Here is a 19,299-nt window from a genome sequence, read left to right as displayed (position 1 = left end):
AAGATAATGTTTGAAAGCCAACAAAAACCAGGCTTAGGCAAAGGGCAACGTCAACGATCGTGCTGTGCCCATTTACGGACTGACATCATGAGATGGAACCAAGCTATCTTGTGCGATGCGATGGACGCAATTCAGGAAGAATTTGAAGTGTAACTCAAAGGGATAGTTGGTAAACAGCGTCCATGGAGCTCATCGATCGATGAGTCCAGAAATGACTTAAGTCAAACAAGGATCCTGATTGCTAATCTATGCAACTATTACCGATCTCGACCTGTGTGACCGACTTCATCCTTGACTTTCAAGGCAGGGTGCGATGGGACTAAGGTTACCTGACCGGAAAGCGATATAACACAGACAATAGTGGTTGATCTTGATTTCTGGAAAGACTGAGGATCGGAGTTCATACCAGGCATGGGTTTGTTTTTTCCATAGTGCTGCAGTTAGATTTGAGTTATCGCGGTTGTTGTAATAGAGAACTCTGTGCACTTGACCTCAATGGCTCAAACCTCCCTGTTTTCTCCAAGGCTACTGTTGTAATCCTTGTAATATTAAAGATATACAGCCTGTGCCGGAGACCCGTAGTAGTTGGACCATTTAGTCCATAAATTTATGCACGTTTGAGTCGATGATTTGAGTGAGGATTTATACCAAAACAGAGAGTGGGACAAAGGAATGCCCAAATATATATGCCTTCAATTCGTACTCACATACGTTTGAAGCATTATGGAACATTATCCCAGCCTTATCCAATCATTCCATCTTGGAATTATCGATGTACTATAAATACAGTATACATATGTATTTCTTATTATAAACTCGAATCATTTAAACAAGGTTAGGGTTGCTAAAGATGGCGAACTGCGGAACTTTCGGATCCGAGAGGCCCGACCCGAGCCTGCCTTATTTGTACGCACTTGTGACGGAACTCAAAGCCCTAAAGGCGAGCGAGCAATCTGGAGCCCTCCACAACCCCGTCGTTTAAGTCTTTACCAATGATCTGCTCAATTTCATGGTTTTAGTCATGAGCACCGTGAGAGAGTATCCGAAAGGCTGAGCCATCTAATTCCCCACTTGAGAAGGGCTCACCGCAAGTGAGGTACCGGATACACATTGTATAGAATATGGAAGTCACGCGAATTGAATTGAAAAGCTGGGGTGTATATACACAGCCATACAGATATTGTTTGACAGCATGGGAAATATGGAAAGATTCAAGGTATAATATTTGAAGTAGAATGTCAAATAGAATGCGAACGGATACTGGCCACCGTCCACCAGGAATAGAAAAGTAAACAAAAAGAAAGGCCGACGAGGGCCAGGAATAAATTGCTGACAAGGGCATTTTGTTGAAAGCATATTACGCTTCAAGCTCGGCTGGAGGTCCTCGCCGTACCTCTTTGACTTTAGCCCATGGCTTAAAGCTCCTGGAGGAACCCGGTCTACGAGGGGCGGCTTGCGGGGCCGGCTCTCTCTGGCGGCGCTTTCGCCGACGACGGAATACGCGTGAAGCAATAGCTATCAGAAACACGGCCAACCCAAGTGCTGCTGCGCCGATGCCTATTCCTGCTTTGGCACTTGAGGATAAGGCAGTGGTTTCATTAGCGTCAGGTCCCCTCAAGTCTGTTGGATTGGTTGGTTCTATCGCTGCTGTCGATATAGTTGGAGTCATAAGTGTACCAGTGGTGGTTGCTGCTGTGGGAGGCGGGTTCGATGCCAAGGCTGTGGGTGCTGTTGGGTTGTAGTCATAGTATGTTAATGTTGGCTGCGTGGCAGACACTGCAGGCGTGGGGGTAGCGGTTGAGGACGTAGAAACGTCCCCATATAAGCTTAAATCTGTCGATTGAAGCATCACTGTAATGGGCTGAGCCCACATTGTCAAAGGCCCACTGACGAGCGTCTCTTTCCCATTGCCTGGAGCAGCAACAGGCACTTTGGTGGTTATTGCTGACGGCATACTGCTCAGACATCCAGCCAGCAGTGGTGGGGGAAAGCTGTCGGTGATAGTGGTCTTGTAATAGTTGTGATTACTGCCTTTGTCTCAGCCGTTGTTCAAGCAAATACCATGGGGTAGGAGGACAACATACGAGGGACAGCAGATTGCAGTCGTAGTCGGACCATTCACGGTGATTTCTGCGGAGGTGTATCCCATAGGGCAATATCCTGGACTGAAAACGTGTGTTGCCATGGCTCTCCCCGTATTGCTGAAACCCGGAGGATAGCATGAGTTCACAACACTTAATGCATTTTGTAATAGAATGCCATTCACCACGCTGTCTGAACTTGTAGGCGCGAAGGTCCAGCTAGTTGAGCAATCAGGAGGAGGGGTAAAAATTGTTGTCAACGGAACAATCGTTATGGTGATGGTGGCACTACCGGTGATTGTTGTGGTCTGCATCACGCAATAGCTGTCGCTTGACGGTATCGGATATAATTCAACAGTTTCGAGTAGGTATAGACTCAATAGAACGATGTGCGGCGCGGAAGGTAACAGTCATTATCGGGGATATGCAAGATATATGCTAATCGACGATAGGTAGAAATGGCCCTTAGGCTAGGACAACAAATTCTCTACAACAAAGGAAGACATCCTTGCTAGGTATATGATAGTGAGGTTGCATCAACAATATAGAGGTTGGGAAATGGTTGTTGCTGCGTTAATCCGATCCCACCATATGAGCGAAGCTCATAAGTGACGCGTGCTTTGTCCTCTCTAGGAGTTCCCACGGCCCCTCATGTCCTTTCAGTCCATTATTCTTGACTGTGCATAAGGACGTAGCCCCTAACCCGAAACTTAGTTTTGCGAGGGGCACTCTCCTCTGTATGACCATTTACCTAGCTTGGGAGAACACGACAACCCCTGGTATTTGTCAACGGGGGGTCGAAATCACTCAAGTCTGGTAGTATTGCCCTTAATGAGTAGTGATAGCTTTAGCACTTTAGGATAGATTATATTAATCTAAAGTAGTTGGGAAATGAGGATGTAACAATATCTACTCGGAGAGAGATGAGTAGTTCTTGATATATATCTAGAATTTGAGCCCATGGATGAGGATGTAATTGCTGTGGAACTACACGTCCCCACCCGGAAAGGTCCGGAAGGGACCGGTAAACTCAGTGCTAACATGTTATCTTTGTTGCTTTGATCTCCTGCATTAGTGTTTCAATAGTTATTTTTGATCCTGGTCGTAAGTAGTACGAGCCCTTGCCCCTGGGTGCGTCCCCGCAGGATAGTAACACGGGTTACCGGTATCCCTCATCTGCTACTATATTTGAAAGTCAACCCATTAAAGAATTAAAAGAAGAAGTTTGGAATTTTCATTGAGTGGATTATAAATTACGCTAAAGGCATCCTCGCTTCCTACCCAGACTTCAACCTGCAGGTGTACGCTATACAGTCGCCTTTGTTCATCTGGAGCGATAAAGTCTACCCCAAGCCTGAACAAAGAACACCAGGACACAGAGCAAGCTTTAGACCGTAATGTAAATGAGGCTAACGATGGTTCAATATTTTCGTTTAGTAAGTCTACCGTTATGGTCCTAGCTTCATCCCTGCAGCGATCCGGTAACTCGGGATCGGAATTGCGTATGATACCCCTGGACCTTTGTATGAGGTGCACAAATTCCGTCCATGAGATTGCAAGCAGACCGAAGTGGGAGTACCAATGATGAGTTCTGCTCAGAACCATCTTGCGTGGCAGGAGGCTAAGACTCATTGGTATAACGCTCTGTATGCCTGTTTGTGGAATAGAGGCTTGTCTTTTTGTGAATCTTTGAAACACTTCTACTATGATTCTCTCTAAGTCAACCAAAAAGCACGCATATCTCATCAAGTGTCGACAACGCCCCCCGTGGCTGATATGGCACATTTAGGGTATCCTGTGCACGTGCTGATAGCGCATAAGCTGAGTCGGTCTTCGTCTTCTTTCCATAGCGCAACTGCGGCAGTCAACGTGTCACAGTTAAAATTAGGTATATGGTAGCCGTGAGACACTATTTTGGACCCCCTGCACATCCCTGTGTGGCTATGGCCGCGTCACTGCAGTGAGTAATCAGGAGGGGACATGTCCTTCGGCAAGCTGGACAGCTTCATTAGTCTGTTCAGTCTAATAGGATGAACCGTTCATGCTTGACCACCACTATTTGAGTACCACGCTACATAATATGATCGGCCTAACACCATAGACGACATAACCCCGCTTTGGGAAGGAGTTTGTCGTCCTTTGTCCATCCCCATTCTACTGCTTGGCATCCCCCAAATCCGGCTTTTTGCCGATCCCCCACAGATTCACCCCATGGGGTATTGCTGTCCCTCAGCCTTATTTTAGACGGAATACACCTCACTGTGGAAACTCAGTCACTTAGAGACTATACATGTTTGTAAAGCCCACATCTACCCGCTCGCGCGCATCTTGAGAGCAACGCGATTGAGCCACAATGAGTACATCTACCTATACAAGGCGGACATGGTACCGCACCACGTTCTTTAACATCACCGTGGTCTCGGCCTGCGCTTTTATCGCGCCGGGACTGTGGGCAGCTATGAATGGCCTTGGGGGAGCAGGCGCCGCGGACCCGCACTACGTCAACGCCGCCAATTCAGTCATCTTCTGCCTGCAAGTCCTGGTCTGCATATTCGGCAGCGCCATGATTGCAAAGATCGGATTGAAGTGGGCTTTGGTTCTTGGCATGGTGGGCTTTCCAATCTACGCCTCGAGTGTATATTGCAATATCCGGTACAACAATACCTGGTATATCATGCTGGCTTGTGTGATCGACGGGATTTCATCGGGGATCTTCTGGCTCACTGAGGGGGCTATTGTGCTCGCTTATCCTGAGAAGCATCGACGGGGTAAGTACCTGGCGTATTGGCTCGGGAGCCGAATCGTGGGCCAGATGATCGGTGGCTCGGTCACGCTAGGAGTCAACGCTGGGAATCGAGAACAGGGCCATATAAGTGTGAAGACGTACTTTATCTTCATCTCCATACAGGCACTAGGCCCATTTGTGGCGGCTCTGCTATCGTCCCCCGACAAGGTCCAGCGATCGGACCAGTCCCCCGTTTCACTTGACTTGCCTAGGAGCCTAAAGGCCGAACTGAAGGTAATGTGGACGTTGGTTTGCCGGAAGGAGATCCTCTTACTCCTGCCCATGATATTCCAGAGTGTCTTCTCCGAAGCCTTCTTCTCCACCTACAATGCAACCTATTTCACCGTGCGATCTCGCGCTCTCGCCTCCCTCGTAGCTAGTACGTGTGTGATCATCGCGAACTTCATGCTAGGGTTCTTCCTGGATTGGAAGAGACCGAGCCTGAATACTCGCGCGTTAATAGCATTCGTGCTCATCTATAGCTTCGAGCTATCTCTTTACATATACGCCATGATCGTCACTAAGGAGTATGAAAGAAGAGACACTCCGCCTGTTCTGGACTGGGCAGACGATGGGTTTGGTCGTGGCGTCTGCGTCTACATCCTGATGCTCGTTGGGTTTAATCTGATGTACGACTATCTCTATTGGCTGATTGGTACCGTCAATCGCAGTGGTGGTGACATTGTGCGACTGAGTGCTGTTGTTCGCGGCGTCGAGAGCGCCGGGCAGGCGATATCCTATGGGATCAACTCGATTGATCAGACGCGCTTCCCTCTCTCCGGAGCTGTTGCCGTGAATTTGTCGTTCTTTGCGGCGTGCATTGTTCCATCAGCCTTTGTCATTTTTAGGGTTGGCATTATAAATGGTGTCAAGGTGTACCGGATTCAACAGGATGAAGAGGTGCACGGTGGTGGGAGGGATGCAGGGAAAGGACCAGACAATAACTCTCATGGCATTTAAGATATGTACATGTACATGGCCCAGTGATGTTTTCCTACGAACTATTACCTTTGCTACTGCTGATAGATAGTCGGTCCTATCTCATCAGTCATACAGTGACATTCCAAGGGCCTTGCATGGGAAACAAGATAACCCCAATTTCGACCAATGTATATTTCTTTCTCGGCAACGTCTTCTGGCGCTTTGACATAGGTAGTTTGGAATATGCAGCCACTAATCCTCACAATCCAATCAATTAGGGCAGATCATCCCATGACGCTTGTGGTGTGCGGGGTTGCAGATCCCAAGCCACGATCACGTCTTACCGGCGCATTGCCGACCGAGTCGCAAGCGGAGACCGGAAATCCTACTAGGTAGCACATCTGACTGCCTGGCTTGGATCAAGATGCGGGGTTGCGACTAGTCTAATTGATAATTAGCCTGCGGAGTTGGCAACTACCAAACTCACCTGACAGCTTTCCCCAACCATGAGTGTCAACAGCGATTGTAACGTCCATGACCCCAGGTTCCGCGAAAGCAAGCCATCGCAAGGGGAGTCATCGCGACCAGTTGCAGATCTGTTTCGTCTAGATGGGCGGACCGTCGTCAGTACGTTGCTCCGCGTATGGCTGTTTAATGGCAAAGGCTGATCAATCGATGGCTTGGTTTAGTAACCGGTGCCAATGGCTTCCTGGGAACTACGCTGGCGATAGCCATTCTTGAAAGTGGAGGCGATGTGGTATGTCTTGATTTACCTCAGGAGCCTACTGCGACGAATTGGAGTAAGCCTGCCCTCCGACCAATGTAGAATATCCACTGATTAACGATGCAACAGAGGAGGTCGAAGATGCCGCATTGAAATATGATCGCAGTTTATCCTATTGGCCTCTGGACGTCACCAATGAGAATATGGTTGCAGATGTATTTGCCAAGTTCATGCCTACACTCCGGTTCCCTCTTCGAGGACTGGTCGTCTGCGCTGGGATCTCGCGGAATGGACCTGCCATTGACTTCCCGATCTCGACAGTTCGTCAAATGCTAGACGTCAATGTCAGTGGAGCATTCCTGGCGGCCCAGGCAGCTGCCTGGGAGATGAGGCAAGCAGATGTCAGCGGTAGCATTGTATTAGTCGCTAGCATGAGTGGCTACGTATCGAACAAGGTATGCTAACTCAACCTCACTATATCCTTGCCCCAATAACGAAACATACAGGGTGTCGACACGGCGGGATATAACGCCTCTAAAGCTGCAGTACAGCAGCTGGCACGATCGTTGGCAGCGGAGTGGGGTTCGCGAAAGGGTATGCCCCTGATCCGAGTTAACTCGCTCTCGCCTGGCTATATCCGCACAGCGGCGACGGAGGAGGCTCTTCAGAAGCCTGGTTTGGAATCTCAGTGGATTGGGGATAACATGTTGTATCGGCTGAGCACGGCGGACGAGTTCAGAGCCCCAGTGCTCTTTATGTTGGGCGATGGGAGTAGCTTCATGACTGGTTCGGATTTACGAGTGGATGGTGGACACTGCGCGTGGTAGGCGTTTGGCGGTCCTGGATGCTATTTTCGAGGAGATAAGATGGTATCTAAGATCAAGAGAGCATTCGTTGTGCTTTAGATAAAGGTTCGTACCGCAAAGCATCAGACGAATGAGAAAACTGGCACTGCACAAGCAAACCATCAGGGCTCATGTTGTTTATTTTCTGCTTGTAACCATTTACTAACCGCCAAGAATGCAGCTGAAACATACTTTCTAAGAGAATACACAAGTACCATGGAAAGGCACAAACACTGTAATAGCAGGTTAAATGAAAATAACAATCGCCAGATAATAGAAACAATCACGGCCTCGGCGCACTCCCTACAACACTATTCAATTCCGTCCCACCCCCTTGCAAGACCTCCTTCCAGTTCCTCTTTTTCAACCACGCCTCGAACGATTCTGTCTGCAGATCCGTCTTCAGCTGGCTTGGATGAATCACACCCTCAATGCCACCCGAATACCCAAACTCCCCAATAAACAAAAACGCATCCAAGACCTCCCAAGGAATACCAAGCTGCTCATGTATCTTGACAGCCTCCACCTCAACCAGCTCAGCCTCAATCCCGGTAGCCCTGGTCCAAACCTCCACAATGTTCCCAATAGTTAGTTCACTATCATACGCGAGCAACCTCGTCCGTGGAGGTTCATCAACCAGTGCCTTGACAAAAGCCCCGGTGGATTGTCTCGCGGCGATGATCGGCATCTTCTGGTCTTTCTTGAGCGGCACGATGAACTGATACTTCTGGCTGTCTGGATCCCATCTCGGCATGAAAAGAGGATTGGTCGCGTATGCACCGATGATAATGTAGGACGTCTTCTGCGCTAGTTCCGGCGTCTGAGTTTCAATAAACTCCATGATCTCCGCCTTGGCGTCGCAATGGTACGAATGCGGGTACTTCCCATTAGAGTGCTTCTTCATCGGTGCCAACGTGGAGTAGATAAAACGCTCCAGAGTAGGCACAGTTGCGGCGGCGATGGCGGCGTTGCGGCCGTGTTGTATCTCTTGCTCATAGGCCGCTTCGTAGCTTCCCGTGGCATGGAAGGGCCCCCAGAAATCTGTGTTGACGAAGATAACATTGGAGTTGACGAAGCTGAGCCAAGAGAGGCTGTATCGCCGAGGTCCGCCTTGACTATACTGGCACCGAGAGAGGCTAGTGTTTGTGCCTTTGGAGACGAGGGATTCCTAGTGATGCAGCGGACGTGCCAGTCGGGTACTGGGAGGAAGGCGTCTGCGACGGAGAGGCCTTGGTTTCCTGTTGCGCCGACGATAGTGATGGTTTTCATTTTGGTAGACCGGAAATAGTGATAGATTGTTGGAATAGTACTTTGGAAGGTCCGTTAGCACAAGTTTATATACCGGGCTTCGGATGAATTGTAGGGCATGTGGCTATGGTGGCTTACTCTTGGCGTGGCAATTAGGGCTCCTTTCCGATTGGTGAAAAAGCGTAAGCCAACTCCGTCGGGGGAACTTAATCTCAGCATCTCCCAACGTTGTCCCGTAAGCCAGACACTATGCCTGGAGATAACGACGACAGGGCACCAAAACGCCGGAAGCGAGTCATAACTCCGGCGCGGAAAGAACAGAACCGGGTCGCCCAACGGGTATATCGTGAGTATACCCAGCGTTTTCACCGGGACTGGGAGCGCCGCTAATTGGATGAAGGGCAACGGCAAAAAGAACGTCTGCAGCGAGAAAAGCATATCGCTGGACCATCTTGCACATCCAGAGTCCTACAGCCAGCCCCAGCTGTAAAACATATGCAGGCAGAAACTGTGGATTCAATCGACTGTTGTACGGGAGATGTTCCCGTAGTGCATCCAGACACTCGAGAGAGGCAATGCTTAGCACCGATAAAGTTAACTCTGGATCATTTATTTCCTTCGGAGAGCGCTCGTGATACACATAATGGAGATGCACAATCTCAGCGCATTAAGGAGCATACTTCGAATGAGAACACACCGCCATCAAGTTCCACGGAGATAATGTTACCTGACCCGTACCAGAACACTCTCGAATCAACACATACTATGCTTCTCCGCGCATGCCTTCACAATGCCCAATGCCTTGGAATCAGCATCAAGCAATTCTTCAGCTATGAGTGTATGTCTCTTTGTTCACCATTCTATCGACCCAACACTACCATGTCGGATGACCCTCACGCCCTCATCAAGAACGTTTCGAGTCCATCTACCCCTGCGCATCTCCAACCAACCTTGCCTCAGATCCTCTTTCCGCATCATCCACTCTTGGATCTACTGCCACTGCCTTCATTAAGAGCCAGAGCGGTCATGTTAGCTGCTACGGCACCCACCTTGATGGATGCTGGAGAGCTCAAGAGAGATATCGTGGAAAAGGGTGGTATTATCTGCCAAGGAGAACAGCCCTGGGAGATGCGCAGTTGGGTGGCTGCGCCATGGTTCTTAAAGAAATGGAGGTTGCTAATAGGCAATTGCTAAGTTACCATGAAGCTGTGAGCATTGTTGCGAAATTTGCTGGCCGAAGATTTAAGCTCTATATAACCTTTCGTTCGTCATGTTAATGAAACTGTTCGGCGGATTTCATAGTGCGGTCTTGGGCTATATATCTTGGGCCGCATCTTGCGAAACATGATATAGCGGGTCACAATTGTCCCGAGCTCCTGCTCGATGTGAGGTGCATATGGAAGGTCTTTCGAGGGGAAAGAACAAAGTTCTGGGCATGAATATTAATGCGCAGTTAAAATCAGAAAGACATCGATGGATCCGCTGAAAAGAAAATAAAATATTTCAAGGATAGACAGATAGCTACAGTATGCCTCAATCTTCTTCCAGTCAGACGGAGCATTCTTGGGAGGTTATACTCTCATATAGGGGACCATAGTAGGGCAGCTCAACAATTGCCCACCTATGTGTGATAGTTTCACAGGCCTCGGCCATAGGTCGGTGAGGCTCCCGAATATCCCTACGAGGATTGAGAGTTGTATCACACACATGGGCCTTCCCCGTGCAGTGACAGGCAAGAAATATTAATGGACTATATAATTGAATTTCTTTAGACCTGCCCATGAATAGTAACTTTTGTATTATGACGTCTTGAAAACTGGGTATGCTACGTAGCATGGAGAGAGGGCTGATAGGTATCTAGTATGGACTTCCACCGCGGAGAGTCCATGAGCAGCGTATTAGGCACCTCTCTCTCGATGTACTGTATTGCAGGAAGACAGTCAGAGCTTGATTGTAAAAGCCTTGAATAATTGATAGTCAAGAGAAACTTACATCACGGTATTTGCTTTCCATTCTCATTCTCAGGAAGCATTTGAACGGCATTGTATCCTTGGTAAAAAACTCATGTAGCTTTGCTCCAGGTGAATCTTTGCCAGCGCCCAAGACTGCCGATAATATTTCGAGTGTGATTGCCCATCCGCCATGGTTCTCCAATCCCAATGCTTCAAGAAGCAACCCGACGTGGTTCTGGAGGAGTGAATGATGCACCTTGCTCCATACATTGTCCAAATTAGCTGTCAAGGTCGCTCCTCCAGGAGGCAAGGAGTCAAATTTCACGCCATGCTTCTTCAATGTTGGGACATGCATTCTGACACCTCCAAAGTCGCGTACAGCGAATCCTTTGATTTGGCCCGTCTGGCGGCAAACACGAGCCACTAGGTTCTGCCCGTGGCCCTCTAGTCCGATGCCATACTGAACCAATGGAGGGAGGACAAGATTAAACAGTACTGTAACATATCTGTTCGTAGACCAGTTAGCCAGCATTCTCCATATTAACCAACATCAATGAGGTCGGCCAACCTTTGGAACCACTCCTTCTTCTGGGCGATTGTTTCCAGGTTGTACAAAACCTCCACATATGTACGGCTGTCTCCATAAGGGCGCTGGCCCAATGCCGCAGCGATAATAAGTACCTCATCATTTGCTTGTGCTCTGCGCTCCAAGCTATCTCGCAGAATACAAGAGAGATGGCGCGCCTCATTGAAATCTTCTTGGCTGCCTGAGACAGCTGCCACCTCTCGGAAAACCCAGAGATCATCTGGCAGAAATCTCTCCAAGAGTTCCGTTTGAACTGGGCCGCCACAGGTCGTCCACGGCGTTATAGTTCGCAGAGCGGAGGTAATCTGACAAGCCAATGAGAGTTTCAGGTGGTAGTCAAATTCAAACTCTGGGCGTATGGTGAGTGTCCGCATAGATGCTTGGGCATCAGCGCAGTCTGTGACGAGTTCCAGAATGACAGCATCAGGGAATCTCTGGTGAATAGAGGGCAGCTGTTGAGCGAGACAGGGGACCGTCACTCGATCCTTAGTTGTCTCTGGGATGTCTAACTGTTGCAGTAGAGGTTGCAGTTCTCGCTCAAACTGACCCGTTATACGGAGATTGTCGCGTGGTACTGAAACAAACGCCAGAGTCGGCTTCAGCATCCCAGGGATATCTCCAGGGCTGACGGGCTTTAGTGGTGCTTGAGCGTAGCATAACCGGTGATACTTTTAAGAGGTTAGATTCCAACAAGATACGTAGGATGGCATCTCAGGGGCCATACGGGATGACTCGGATGGCCATATATCAATGCCCGCTCCCAGTTCGCAGATGTATCCTCCAAACTCAACAATTTCTGACTTTGGCTGATTTCCAACCATTTTTCTGAAGGACCTGTTAGTACAGCAGGCGGAGGGATAAGGCTTTCAAGCTCTTACCCTGGTTCCCTGCCGAGTTACGTAGCTCCTGAGCTATAGCTTCCAGCACCGTCCTATCCGCAGTATCCTGAAATGAAGCACTTAGAAGCCCGAATATTGCGCCAGGGTCCAGCTCTTGATTCCCGGTATCTCCAAGAACCACAGGGGGCTGGAGGCTGGCTGGTCGGACGACAGAAATTACGTGGTCCTCTTTCATCTCAATGACAGTGCCCGGTTTGATCCCGACCCTAATGCAAATGTCATCTTGGGTACTCAACAAGCAAAGTACTTGTGACCCTCCTGGCACAGTCACTTCGACCTTCGCATCGACCAATCCTTCATTGACAAGTTCGGCGAGAACTCGTCTCGTTGTCTCGAATAGAGCTTGGTCGTGCCAAGAGGGGACTGTCATGATGTCTGTCGAAATTGTGAGAAGCTCCACCGGATGAAACATCCATCTCTCCTTAAATAGCCCAGCTCCTCCAGGTGGGGACAGGTACGCTAGAACTGTAGCACGTTACTTGAAGCTACCACGATTGGCTAGTTTTCACTGGTCTGTCCTTCGTGTCTGAGGCAGCAGGCAGCTTCGTAATTGGGACTTTTCTATTTGCTACCATACTCTGATCCCTCATGCTGCCCACTATGACCTATCATCTGTATTTTGTCGATCTCTTCGGTCCCGTTTCGGCGCGGTGTGGGACCGCAGATCGGTCGATTCGGAAAGGATCTGAACAAGCTGAGGTCAAGATTTACCAGCGTATCTGTGGAGGTGCACCTCAATGAGTAGTTATAACTAGCTCGTTCTTGTGCTGAAGAGCTTGTTGTTTCGCCAATCTTCCTCACGTTGAGAAAACAATTCAAATTTCGGCCATGGCTTCAGAAATCGAACAGGTTCCTTATTTTCCCAATCGCAATGGTTATGAATCGCGTATATTTGATCATTCACAAAACTCATCCATAGAGACGGACCTTCCTGCTGGATTTCCCAAAAGCTTAGTCTCGAAGATGGCTTGGGAAAGAGAGGATATCTCCCTGGACGAGGCACCAGCTAGTGGAACTCCATACGTGTTGATTTTACAGGGTCCGCAGCTGGCAGAGATTGAGGCGGCGCTCAGACACTTTCAAAGTCAGCAAGCCACGGCCGTAGTTCCTTTCATATCTTGTTGATGGCTGACTTGTCCACTGCAGGTTTGGCTCAGCCAATGGACACGCTTGACCCGTCAACGTTTCCTCTTCCGTGCTTACACTCAATTCTCCGGTCGGTATCACACAATCTACATTCGGGCTATGGCTTTACTCTCATTCGTGGAGTCCCCGTGGAGCGCTATACCCGTGCTGAGAACATGATCATTTATGTTGGCATTTCATCCCATATTGCCGCCATCCGCGGTCGCCAAGACCATCAATTTGAGGGGCAGCCAGCAGACGTGATGCTAGCACACATAACCGACATGCGGCGCCCAGGCGACGTGCAGAATTACGCACTGGCACCGTATTCCGACAGCGAGGTGGTATTCCACACCGACGTGGGGGATATCGTGTCCCTCTTTGTGCTGGGCGAGCCAGCAAGTGGCGGTGAAAGTCTTGCGAGTGGATGGACCGTGTACAACGCACTAGCAGAGATCCGCCCCGATCTAATCCACGTATTGGCAGAGGACTGGCCGATCCCCAGGTATGTGGAGAAGTCCTTGTTGAGCCTACTAATGACATGCTTTCCTAACCATCGAATCCGCTCTGCTAGCGCACAGGAACCCGGAGTCTTTAAGTACCGACCACTACTGTATTATCAGCCAAGCTGCGAATCAGCCCCTGAACGAGTGATCTTGCAATTCTCGCGGCGCTCATTCTCTGGGTTTGGAGCCCACTCCCAGCCGAGCATGCTCTCTCCAACTCAGGTCGAGGCACTGGATGCTCTCCACTTTCTGGCGGAGAAGCATCACGTGGAAATGGAGCTGAAAAAGGGCGATATGCAATTCATCAATAACCTTAGTATGATCCATGCTCGAAATAGCTATGTAGACGATCCAGAGAATCGGTAAGTTTACGCGCCATATCCTAACGTTTGATAATTCATATTGGCTAATCCAAGGCATGTCCAGACGACACCTGCTACGCCTGTGGCTTCTTGATCCTCAAAACGCGTGGGTCACGCCCGAGCCACTGCGCAGTCGTGCAGATCGGATTTATAGCGACAACCACCGACGCGGTCCGCAAATTTTTCCTGTGGATCCGATCCCGAGGTCGGTGGGGAAGGCTAGAAAAGATTGAGATGACTCGTAGAATGCAACTAAGATTATTAGGAGGTTTAGTCAATTAAGTGACTATTCTTGGCTTTCAGCTGTTCTCCGATCTGCTGTATATAGGGCATTTTAAGGTATTCAAATGCTATATCTCGGGGAATAAATACCCCGTCGGGCTTGAACTTATTATACAATAGGCGCAAATCCCGATGATCTCCATCAGTTTGCGGCTGAATTGGTCGGTTATTGAAGTTTGAAAATCGGATCCACCCAGAACCTTTTCACATATTGGGGCCGAGTGGATGCCGAGAAAAAATATTATCACGAGATAGAATAGACATAGGATCCACCCTTTTTCACCATCTTCCCGTGGTTCCTTCCAGAGGTCGCCGTGAACCAAGCACGGTCTAGCTTTACGACCATCTCTCTCCAGAGTTTCCATTAGTCGTGGGACTACAGCCTCGGCAGCTCTCCGCATCGGTATTTCCAAGTTTTCCCAAGGGCCCTTTGTTCCCGCATCTGGACTCAGCGCATTGCCCAGCAGCTTGGAAAAGAAACAGTCCGGCTATTCTCCCATGAATCCCGTTGAGCCTTGACAGGTGATGACATGGAACCCGAACCTCCCGATCGGCAAGACACCAGTTTCGATGCGGCTTCGCAGCATCGATGATCTTCCTCATGTCCTCAGGTGATATGAGGAGACCAAAAGACTTCCAGGTGGAAACTTGGCAAGTATGCTTCTGTACCTGAGAAAGTGGTTGTCTCTTCTGGGAAGCATTGAAGCGCTCCTGGCCAGGGCCGGCGCTACTAGGTTGCATATGAAGCTCGACCTTGTAGACGGAAATATAGAGGTCGGTTTACAGCTTGGAGCGAGGAAGCTGTTAAATTAGAACCAACCGATGCAGGGGTGGGCTAGCTGTAGGACAGTAGCTCACAGAGATGGCAATCGTTCTTGTTTAGATTCATGTGGTACGACACGACGAATTCGATTACGGTGCGGTGTTAAGAAAGATATATATAGAAGGAGAGCTCTTGTTTACCCGATATTCGTGGGTTGTAGTACAAGCACACTATGAGCTGATTGTGCCTTTCTCGCTGTTCAGGACGGCCATATTTATACGTATTGGAGATGAGGTCAGGTCTAAGGACCTCAGATGACCATGTTGCCCGCCATGCCCTAATTAAAACCTGAGCATGCTGCATATCATTCCAATCTACTAGGCTTACTTGGTAATAGTGCAAAATCGAGGCAAGAGAAAAGAACAACGCCATATCATACCCCAGATGGACGCCGTTTCATTTTTACATTGACTATACCTAAAACATTGTTGGGGATGTTTATGAAACGCGAAACATTAGCCTATCCGCGCGTTCCGTTCCTATTTTCGAGCTTCATGCGTACGTGATGACCTATCAACCGGACTCCACCCCAATTCTGGCCCCGGAAGCCCAGGAACGCGGCGTCTTGGCAGGTGCGCCTCGTGGTGGGGAGAAGGGAGAACGTGCCCGGATGATGGTTCGGCACCAGTTTTGAGCGAATTTCGGCTGACGCTCTGGCATACTTTTGTATAGCGACTACCTAGGCCAGGTTGATAGTCTAATCTTCTTAAATATAGTACCTGAATTATGTTTTCTGGAAACTGGACTCCGGGGTCCATATATATGAATCACAGACATGTTCCACTCCCAAGAGCTTCTAGGCAGCAGAGCATTCTTAGCGCGCGCCCCCTTACTCGGCATTATTCACAGCTCCCTTGGAAGCAACCAGGGGGAAGTTCTTACCCCTTTATATGGAACTCCTGTCAATATGGCCACATAACATAATATAGCCACATCCATGCAACTCATCTCGCGATGAAAGCATACCTATCCTGCGTGTACAGGCGGACGCGCCGACTCCGACTAGCCCTTTCATTGGTCATCGTTGCATGGACCCTAGTAGAAGTGCTACACATTAAATACACGCTTGTGCAACAATCACAGCCTGAGCCAGTTACATTAGGAAATGAAAAGATCTACATCACCGGCCTTCACTGGAACAGCGAGCAGATCCTACGGGAGGCATGGATCGCGGCCGTGGTGGACCTGGCTAATGCGATCGGCCGGGACAAAGTCTTTGTCAGCGTACAGGAAAGTGGCAGTTGGGACGATACCAAAGGTGCATTGCTCCTCTTAGATCAGCAGCTGGCGGAACATGGTATTCCAAGGAGGATTCTCATGGACCATACCACCCATATCGACGAGATCAGTAAGTCTCCTACCGACGAGGGGTGGATTGAGACGCCAATTGGGACAACTGAGCTACGCCGGATACCATATCTGGCTAAATTACGGAATGTAGCAATGGAGCCGCTCTATGAGCTGCGGAGTGAAGGGATTATATATGATAAGATTCTATTTTTAAACGACGTGGTTTTCACCGTAAGTAAATAAAAACTGACAAAATACAATCTATATACCTTCTAACCCATGCCTTAGACCCACGATATCCACAAGTTACTCTCCACAAGAGGAGGCAACTACGCAGCAACCTGCTCGCTCGACTTCTCCAAACCCCCCAATTTCTATGACACTTTCGCCCTTCGCGATGCAGAAGGCCATGACATGCTCATGCAATCATGGCCCTACTTCCGATCTCGAGCCTCCCGTCAGGCCATGAAAGACAGTCAACCCGTGCCTGTCACAAGCTGCTGGAATGGTGTAGGTCAGTAAACCAACCTAACCCAATCACCACCAACCGATCATTAACAATCCTGCCCAGTCGCAATGAACGCAGCGCCTTTCTACCAACATTCACCGTTAAAATTCCGCGGTATCTCCGACAGTCTTGCAAGATCACACTTAGAAGGCTCCGAGTGCTGCCTTATCCACGCGGATAATCCCTTATCCAGGGAGAAAGGGGTCTGGCTTAATCCCAACGTTCGTGTAGGGTATAATTCCCCTGCCTACCTGGCCGTTAACCCGGTGGAAAATTCATGGCTATCGAGTTTTAGCATAGCTAGCGGAGTATGGAAGAACCGGCTCCTACGGTGGTTTACCACGCCATGGTTCAAGGAAAATATAGTCTGGATGCGGTTGTGGAAGTGGGAAAAGCTTTCGGGCAGAAATATAGAGCCTGGGCCGTTTTGCCTCGTTAATGAAATGCAGGTCCTTACGGAGAATGGATGGGCCCATCGGTAGTGGCTTTGTTTTGGTATAGATAGAGTAAATAACCAAGCTTCACAGCGTATCTCACGATATGCACCAGACATGTTCTAAGTAACTTTAATTGAGCCAATTTCAAACCCAATTTCTAGCAAGCCCACTAGATGAAACGTTTATCCGATCATATTAAGGTTATCACTCGTGTTGATCGCTAGGTATACACTAAGTGCATCAGTCTCCACACAGCATAGGACCTACCAATGTCGATCGCGCTGATCACAATACATTATGCTCAGTTTCTAGAAATCTACCTTGACCAATTAAATACACAATATATGTTATTTCGATTTTTATCACGTCGGGGAGCTGACATCATGCTCTCAGATAAGACGTGCCTAGCTTCGCATAGGGGCTGTCTTGCGCAATGTCAGCAATTATGCAACCTTTCAGAAAATTGCAAAGGGAGATATACTTGGATATATGATTAATGTGGAACTAAATTTATCTTACTGTCTACAATCAAAGTGCTGGCCTGCTCTGATCCTCTAGTCTTACCATTTCTAGTAGGAGTCGATAAAAATACATCGCTAGATCAATTTCCGGGCCTCCGCCCGCTCCGCAGCCTTTCTGGCTACTCGCTGTCCAGCTTTAGTAGATGTGAGATAAAGTACTATCACAGGAAACTCCCATACCTTTGCTACCTGGGATGTAGTGAACCCACGGCACTAGACGATCGTCCTGCCACTCTCAAGAGATCATCTGGTTTAACGGGACAGACATTGAAGCTAAGAGCTTGTAGTAAAGACCACCGATGCCATTGCCGTCAGCATCTTTGATCAGAGTGCTTGGCCCTTCTCGGCCTAATACTTAAAACCCAAATTATGCACGTTACATTTGCACTTCCTCCTGTTGCATCCAAATTTTCGGGCAACGGCGACGTCGAATAAACTAATATTGAGGGATGATAATCTCAGCCGGCCAATTACACCGTTATTGTCCTGCAGGTAATCATACAGATGGCCCTCTTGGTTCTGTGCTAGCTGAACAATTCTTTGGGTGGTATTGCTACCACTCGTCGTTCGAAGCAAAACCACAATTAGTAGACTCAGCCTAGTAAAGATTGTTACACTTAATACTGTAGTCAATATCACTCCCCTTGTTGTATTGAAGCTCGGGATCAATATATGCAGGGCTATGATATAATATTTTAATCGTATTGGAAACGCTGCGGAATGGAGTTCAGAGGTATATATTCAACAAAAAGAAACCACTTCAACTCGACTTCGAATATATCTCTCAATCATCCAGAAAGATATCTTACCTTCTATGTATTTCTTTATCTTGAATTCCTGGCTTTTAATATTAGTTATCTTTGTAAGAACGGCCGTGATGTACAGGCAAGTGTGTTCGCCACTGGGCCAAAAGATCATTTTCATCACACCCTGTACTTTGATCTGGCTGGATCGCACGTGGAGTAGATATAGACGGTGAGCCCGGTATGACAGGTACCTAGTAACTATTTAATAGCCCTGATGAGTTCTGAAGCGCTCTGGCATTGCAGCTTAACTAATTTATGATGGTCTAATCGCAATACATACCTATACAGAATAATAACACGTTTAAGCCTTCTTATACTGGGTATCCTGTGACCATTGGCTAATCAACATCTTAAAGCTTACCGCAAAAGAATCACCTACAACTAGTTTACTAGTTAGTGGTGGGAAGCGCTTACATGCCTGGTGTAAATGTATACCGTATTTTAGATGTTAGATATACACAACGTAGACTATAGTTAATCCTTAACTATCTCCATTTCAAAGCCTTCCTTCAGTTTCTGTTCGCCTCAGCAGCATGAGGAATTAAATGAGAATGAAGAAAGGCTCTGATTACGGATAGGTGGTTTAGATTGCCAAAAA

The 19,299-nt window shown here is 48.4% G+C and overlaps 8 protein-coding genes across 8 annotated transcripts; 5 read left to right on the top strand and 3 right to left on the bottom strand.

Annotated features, from left to right (window-relative positions):
- Positions 1–1,357: 1,357 nt before the first annotated feature.
- ANOM_008958 (uncharacterized protein) lies at positions 1,358–2,395 on the bottom strand (the record flags this gene model as incomplete). The annotated part of the gene is made up of 2 exons (XM_015554214.1): positions 1,358–2,027; positions 2,085–2,395. 2 exons carry the CDS (start codon positions 2,393–2,395, stop codon positions 1,358–1,360), a joined length of 981 nt encoding a protein of 326 aa, XP_015403889.1.
- Positions 2,396–4,434: 2,039 nt separating this feature from the next.
- ANOM_008957 (uncharacterized protein) lies at positions 4,435–5,826 on the top strand (the record flags this gene model as incomplete). The annotated part of the gene is made up of 1 exon (XM_015554213.1): positions 4,435–5,826. One exon carries the CDS (start codon positions 4,435–4,437, stop codon positions 5,824–5,826), a length of 1,392 nt encoding a protein of 463 aa, XP_015403895.1.
- A 467-nt stretch (positions 5,827–6,293) lies between these two features.
- Positions 6,294–7,338, top strand: ANOM_008956 (oxidoreductase, short chain dehydrogenase/reductase family; the record flags this gene model as incomplete). The annotated part of the gene is made up of 4 exons (XM_015554212.1): positions 6,294–6,414; positions 6,477–6,587; positions 6,641–6,966; positions 7,018–7,338. 4 exons carry the CDS (start codon positions 6,294–6,296, stop codon positions 7,336–7,338), a joined length of 879 nt encoding a protein of 292 aa, XP_015403896.1.
- Positions 7,339–7,639: 301 nt separating this feature from the next.
- On the bottom strand, positions 7,640–8,625 carry ANOM_008955 (uncharacterized protein; the record flags this gene model as incomplete). The annotated part of the gene is made up of 2 exons (XM_015554211.1): positions 7,640–8,397; positions 8,478–8,625. The coding sequence occupies 2 exons, from the start codon at positions 8,623–8,625 to the stop codon at positions 7,640–7,642; spliced, it is 906 nt and encodes a 301-aa protein (XP_015403893.1).
- Positions 8,626–8,853: 228 nt separating this feature from the next.
- On the top strand, positions 8,854–9,798 carry ANOM_008954 (bZIP transcription factor; the record flags this gene model as incomplete). The annotated part of the gene is made up of 2 exons (XM_015554210.1): positions 8,854–8,950; positions 9,005–9,798. The coding sequence occupies 2 exons, from the start codon at positions 8,854–8,856 to the stop codon at positions 9,796–9,798; spliced, it is 891 nt and encodes a 296-aa protein (XP_015403894.1).
- A 631-nt stretch (positions 9,799–10,429) lies between these two features.
- Positions 10,430–12,411, bottom strand: ANOM_008953 (uncharacterized protein; the record flags this gene model as incomplete). The annotated part of the gene is made up of 5 exons (XM_015554209.1): positions 10,430–10,525; positions 10,597–11,062; positions 11,125–11,810; positions 11,867–11,967; positions 12,021–12,411. 5 exons carry the CDS (start codon positions 12,409–12,411, stop codon positions 10,430–10,432), a joined length of 1,740 nt encoding a protein of 579 aa, XP_015403891.1.
- Positions 12,412–12,869: 458 nt separating this feature from the next.
- ANOM_008952 (TauD/TfdA family dioxygenase) lies at positions 12,870–14,267 on the top strand (the record flags this gene model as incomplete). Its single annotated transcript, XM_015554208.1, has 4 exons — positions 12,870–13,125; positions 13,188–13,671; positions 13,741–14,034; positions 14,099–14,267. The coding sequence occupies 4 exons, from the start codon at positions 12,870–12,872 to the stop codon at positions 14,265–14,267; spliced, it is 1,203 nt and encodes a 400-aa protein (XP_015403892.1).
- A 1,826-nt stretch (positions 14,268–16,093) lies between these two features.
- On the top strand, positions 16,094–17,419 carry ANOM_008951 (glycosyltransferase family 69 protein; the record flags this gene model as incomplete). Its single annotated transcript, XM_015554207.1, has 3 exons — positions 16,094–16,660; positions 16,718–16,943; positions 17,001–17,419. The coding sequence occupies 3 exons, from the start codon at positions 16,094–16,096 to the stop codon at positions 17,417–17,419; spliced, it is 1,212 nt and encodes a 403-aa protein (XP_015403890.1).
- Between the last annotated feature and the right edge of the window lie 1,880 nt (positions 17,420–19,299).

This window comes from Aspergillus nomiae, assembly GCF_001204775.2.
Source record: "Aspergillus nomiae NRRL 13137 chromosome Unknown contig00301, whole genome shotgun sequence".
In the NCBI taxonomy this organism is placed as follows: Eukaryota; Fungi; Ascomycota; class Eurotiomycetes; order Eurotiales; family Aspergillaceae; genus Aspergillus; species Aspergillus nomiae.
The sequence above is the reverse complement of the archived record's forward strand: the minus strand, read 5'-3'. Positions and strand labels throughout refer to the sequence as shown.